This window comes from Oncorhynchus gorbuscha, linkage group LG07, assembly GCF_021184085.1.
Source record: "Oncorhynchus gorbuscha isolate QuinsamMale2020 ecotype Even-year linkage group LG07, OgorEven_v1.0, whole genome shotgun sequence".
Lineage (NCBI taxonomy): Eukaryota > Metazoa > Chordata > Actinopteri > Salmoniformes > Salmonidae > Oncorhynchus > Oncorhynchus gorbuscha.
The window spans coordinates 7700436-7706621 of NC_060179.1; the positions used below are offsets into that span (position 1 = coordinate 7700436).

General features: G+C 43.2%; 1 protein-coding gene across 3 annotated transcripts in view; it reads right to left on the reverse strand.

Annotated features, from left to right (window-relative positions):
- The window catches only part of LOC124039460 (collagen alpha-1(XI) chain-like), a 216932-nt gene extending 212833 nt beyond the window's left edge, over nt 1-4099 (reverse strand). For all 3 annotated transcript variants that reach the window (XM_046355451.1, XM_046355450.1, XM_046355449.1), the window contains exon 1: nt 3739-4099. In XM_046355451.1, coding sequence (XP_046211407.1) covers nt 3739-3853 — 115 coding nt within the window. In that variant the 5' untranslated portion in view covers nt 3854-4099. The remainder of the gene's footprint in view (nt 1-3738) is intronic.
- Between the last annotated feature and the right edge of the window lie 2087 nt (nt 4100-6186).

The following is a 6186-nucleotide window of genomic DNA, read 5'->3' on the forward strand; positions in this document are numbered from 1 at the left end:
GTCCTTCCTGGTGTCCATACAGGGGCCTTCATAGTGTCCATACAGGGGCCTTCATAGTGTCCATACAGGGGCCTTCCTGGTATCCATACAGGTTCCTTCCTGGTATCCATCCAGGGTCCTTCATAGTGTCCATACAGGGGCCTTCATAGTGTCCATACAGGGGCCTTCATAGTGTCCATACAGGGGCCTTCCTGGTATCCATACAGGTTCCTTCCTGGTATCCATACAGGGTCCTTCATAGTGTCCATACAGGGGCCTTCCTGGTATCCATACAGGTTCCTTCCTGGTATCCATACAGGGTCCTTCATAGTGTCCATACAGGGGCCTCATAGTGTCCATACAGGGGCCTTCATAGTGTCCATACAGGGGCCTTCATAGTGTCCATACAGGCCCTTCATAGTGTCCATACAGGGGCCTTCATAGTGTCCATACAGGGGCCTTCATTGTATCCATACAGGGACCTCATAGTATCCATACAGGGGCCTTCATACTGTCCATACAGGGGCCTCATAGTATCCATACAGGGGCCTCATAGTATCCATACAGGGGCCTTCATAGTGTCCATACAGCGGCCTCATAGTATCCATACAGGGGCCTCATAGTGTCCATACAGGGGTCTACCCTGTTGCTGTTACTGGCTGCTCAAAAAGACCTACGGTATACTAATCGAGGAGGTCGGGGGGAAGAAGATAGCTGGGCTAAATTAGCATAAAATATACATGAATTGCAGGCTTTGATGTGTTACTTGCCATGTTAACACAGATTGATATTAATGCAGATGTATAGACATGACGACAGCGTGTTTCGTGGGAGGCTGTTGTTGATGTGTTCAGAGCAGAGGAAGCTGGTGGGAGGAGCTTTAGAAGGATGGAGGATGGAAGGATAGATTCTGCTTCAGTGAAGTGAAATGGGCTGATAAAAAAAAAGAAGAGAGATGACCTTTTCACCTGCTGCTCCCTGAGACTCTAATAATATTTTCAACCAGAATGTCTCTTCATCTCTCTTCTCTCACTGTGCCTCTACCCTTGTCTCACTCTTCCCATACTCTCTCCCCTGTTTTGACTTCCATGTTTCAGTCTCAAACAAGACCTTTATTTTTGCTGGTGTGTCATACCAAGGAAAACGATCACCGTTTTTAAAGTGCATGTGTTTGATTTTCTCTCTTTAACTCTTTAAAATCCACCGCAATAAAATATCTAAAGTGAATATCACATTACAAAAATGCAAGTCTAATTATAAACTGGGTAGTTCGAGCTCTGCATGCTGATTGGCTGAAAGCCGTGGTATATCAGACCGTGTACCACGGGTATGACAAAACATGTATTTGTACTGGTCTAATTACATTGGTAACCAGTTTATAAGGCACAAGGGGGTGTGGTAGATGGCCAATATAGCACGGCTAAGGGCTGTGTACCATACCTCCTTGTGCCTTATTGCTTAAATATATTGCTTAATTACAAGGCATGGTTTATACAGTCCAAACAACATGTGATGTTAAGTCAACAGTCTCCTCATGAAGGAAAAGGAGAGAGTTCATGATGACATTACCCAGAAATATTCCCAACAGGCCAATGTAAACCTACCTAGTCACTGATGAGACAGGCAGGGCTTGAACAGACCTCCACCGACCAAACAGAACTAAACACCACATCCCATTCAGACCTGGCTGTCCATGTTTCATTGTCATTCAGAGAGAGAGAGAGAGAGAGAGAGAGAGAGAGTGAGAGAGAGAGAGAGAGAGAGAGAGAGAGAGAGAGAGAGAGAGAGAGAGAGAGTAGAGTGGGTTTGTGAGGGTTCTGAAACGCTACCGTTGTCTGCAGGAATGCACCCGGAAAGGAGCACATGACCCAGGGACAGTGACAATGTTGTCTGTACACTGTTAGCTCAGAGGACACCCTGCAGAACACTGCTTAAATGATCCTTAAACACCTGCCGAGAAACTCAGAAAACACAAACTGTATATAGGCACATGGATATGAACATGAATGAAATTGAATAGTCATTTATATGAGTTTGAACAATGAAGAGGTCTGTGTAGGCCTGGTACTGTTCTGGGCAGTGTGTATAAAGCCATTAGTAAATATTGAACAACTGAAAGGGTTAACACGTGAACTAATACAATACATCAACTGTTCATAGAAATACAATCAATCAGAATGTAAGTAAGACTAGAATAATGAGAACCAATGTCATCGCTGGTTTAGATTCAGTCTGATAAATTCCCTCTTGAAATATCTACAATATTATCCTGTTGTAATGAGTGTATTGATAGACTATGTATTCTAGACTAACTATAAGGGGTCTGTAATCCTGAAGACCTGAACTCAGTGACTAGCTCGCCTCCCGTTATGGTCCGTTATGGTCTGGCCTGCAGTTTGAAAAGCCTATAAAATAATATGGAAGTACCAAGCGAACCATCAACCAATCAATGAGCAGCACTTAGACTGGAAACATTCCCACGGTGGAGGGAACGCGCACCGCTCAGAGCCCAGACAACGCGGCCTTGTCACCCCAACCCAAACATGCAAGTGCAAAATTCAGTCTTTCGTTGGGCTTCGGTGCGGACTAGGGCAGTGTGGAGAAAGGGTGATCCTTTCGGCAAGTCAGTGATGCGCTGCTTGACCACTCAGATCTATCAGAACATCCAATAGAACGGCCCTCGAGACAGCTGCAGTGCGCACCCGTCCGTCCATGGGCCGCCCTACACCATCCATGGACAGAAATAATGCGTGGAAATTTGCGGTGCCAGGCAAAAAAGTAAAGTCTAGTTAAACAATCACCTAATTATTAATACCCATATGACATTCCCTTTAACGGTGGATCAGTCTGATGGGTCTGCCACACTGCACAACTCCCCAAAGATTGTGCGTCATTGATCAATCGAAGAAAAAACACCGTTGTCGGTATTCAATTCAATTTCATGACGTGCTCGTGAATCGGGTCCGGAAATGTCCTGTGTGCCCCGGAGCCATGAATAAAAATTGGCAGACACCTCTCCTCTTTAGCAAACTGTGTGGCTGCAATCTCAAACCGTGCGGAATTCCACCTCGTTGATCTGGCTGAACCACATCACACACACCTAACGGACCAGAGGTTTAAAGTAAGATGTTTTTTCTCACCATAAATCTCTAAACGCTGTCTCTAAATGGGGTGCTATTGAAAACGTGTTTTACCGCTCCTTCATATCTAAACTAAGCAAGCGGACAGAAAAGCAAGCGCACCAAATAAACATCGTGAACAAATAAGTGGATGGGTATATGAGGTAAAAATGCATTAGAATACACGTAACCAACTTCTTTATAACCCGTTGAAACACATGACAGTGATACCTAAATCTAATTCGGAACAAATATCAATAGTGTTCAACGAATATATCTTTGAATATAAATGTTCAATAAAATACGTGATTCACTTTACTTTGAGCTACAACTGTACCTCGACTTTAGTTAAATTGGATCCACAGACCTCTTGACCGAATCAAGTAGGAACAGTCTCTTTCCTATCCTTCTTCTCACATCTAGTTGCGTTGCTAATTGAAAATACAAAATGAATTACAGACATTTACCAAAACCAGACCCTGTTATGTTCCCCGATCTCTCCCTATATCTCTCCCCGTATCTCCATCATGTTTTAAGAGCAGTCCCCTAATAAGTTTTCTGCCGCGGTTGGCTGATAGTGCCTAGTCTACTCACTACAACTTTTACACAACGTTTTTTGGATCCTAACAGTTGTTCTTACCTGCTCTGACATGAGTAGCCTGCAGAACCAGGGTTAAAGTCATGCATGCGGTTACAGTGGAATCCATAATCCACCTTTTCGTTTTCCACCTTGTGGTCCGCTTTCGCATCTCCATGGTCTGCGCCCACAAAAGTGAACACAACTTGGGCGACTTCAAGTGATTTTAAATGAGGTCCCTTCCACAATCCCTGGGTTATGGATAATTGCACTAAACAGCCATAAATGAGGGGTGTTTATATCCTCTTCTCTCAGCCACTCCAGCCCCCCCCCCCCTTATACGGTCTTCCTTTCCAGTACCCAGCCTTCTGACTGAATGTATTCGGGTTTGAATCAACAGGCTCAGAGAGCACTCGTTACCCTAAGAGCTACACCGACAGGAGGGCTGGGAAAGCACAGCAAACCAGACCCACTGTTACAGTGAAGGGGGGGGGGGGGTGACCCTGATTAGCAAATCACGGGGCTAGAAATTATCATTGGGATCCACCCATCAGTTTTACAAAGCTCCTGCCAATTAAGTCTACCCTGAGCGCGTGTATTATTATTTTTAATAAAAGAAGAAGATGAAAGTGGCCTGTACTTCCTGGAAATGTCCTGGGAATGAACGGAATGACATTAGGGCGAGAGACTAAATTTGGCACGTGAGCATAATTCCCACTGTTGAACAGCATCTCGTGGATTTGTCTGTCCTATCCCACAGTATACTGTTATCCCCTGTTCCAGTCACCTACTGCCTGTTGTGTTACTTGTGTTCATATAGGCTGCACAATTAGTTAACTACAGCAAACGTTAAAAAAACATACTTTATTGCATCATAAAACAGATTTTCCAGAATGCTACTTTTCAGGTGGTATCTGGTCAGTATTGTCCATCCTCTTTTGGCTCCATAACATCTATTGCAACCAGGCACACTCTGTCACGGTCAGGTCAGGTGTCCACTAGTATGTCAGGCCAGTCAGAAGCAGGGTGTCTGTGTATCCACTATTACTCTCTCTATCTCTCTCTCTTGGCTGGCCTCAAAACTGTAAGGCATCTGTCAACATGCTTGTCTTGTCTATCCTGAGATACATACTATTGATCCCAAATGGCACCCCAATTTCTTATATAGTGCACTACATACCACACTATTCCCTATGTAGTGCACTATTTTTGACCGGGACCCTAAATACCACCCTATTCCCTATATAGTGCACTACTTTTGACCAGGGCCCATAGGGAATAGGGTGTTAATTGGAACATATACTTAGTATTTGGGCTGATCCTAAGACAAGTGCTATTTTCTGAATTATTTTAAGATCCCCATCAGCTGTTTTGAAATCCGCAGCGACTCTTCCTGGGGTCCAACACAGAACATGAATCATGACATAATACAGAACATTAATAGACAAGAGCAGCTCAAGGACAGAACTATATACATTTAAAAAATAATAATAATAATTAAACTGCACACGTAGCTTCCATATCAATACATACACACAATATATCCAGGTCCAATAGGGGAGAGGCGTTGTGTCGTGAGGTGTTGCTTTATCTGTTCTTTGGAAACCAGGTTTGCTGTTCACTTGATGTGCTGGTGCAACTCAGGTAGCTGACACTATTGATTGAGGACCTCTATGTAGTTGAATGTGATAATGTTTTAAATAATATATATTTATGTTTGTTTATTGTATGCTGAATTATATTGTTTTATACACATATGTGTGTATGTTGTTTTAAAATTCTGTTTTTTTATTGTAATATGTACAAGACTCTCTTGTAAAATATATTTTTAATCTCAATGTGACTCCCTGTTTAAATAAAAGTTATATATAAATATAATATGGAAGTGAGTTCTAGTTTAACTCCCACAATCTTCTTTTTATCAATTTCTTCCAACCAATCATCGGTCATTTGAGTCAGTGCAGTACATGTTGAGTGGTCTTCTCTATAAGCACGCTGAAAGAGAAATAGTACTGTATTTGGTTAAACATAATTTTTTTCCCAAAGTTTGCTAAGAGCTGGCATACAAGCTGATAGGTTTGCTGTTAGAACCAGTAAAAGTAGCTTTAGCACTCTTGGGTGGCAGAATGACTTTGGCTTCCCTCCAGGCCTGAGGACAAACGCCTTCCTCTGGGCTCAGATTAAAGATATGACAGATAGGAGTGGGTATAGAGTCAGCTACTATCCTCAGTAGCCTTCCATCTAAGTTGTCATTGCCAGGAGCGTTGCCATTATTCATCGATAACAATAATTTCCCCACCTGATTCCACACTAACTTTACAAAATAATGATGGACTGTCGGGTCCCTCCACGGACAGACCAAATGTAGGTAATGTTCTTGTGATGGATTGGTGTCCTGCCAGTACAGGGAGCTCTGCCCAGAACATCATGCTTCTCCACGGTTCAGAGACCCACCGGCCTGAGACAATGGAGGCATCCCAAATGGCACCTCGTTCCCTATTTAGTGCACTA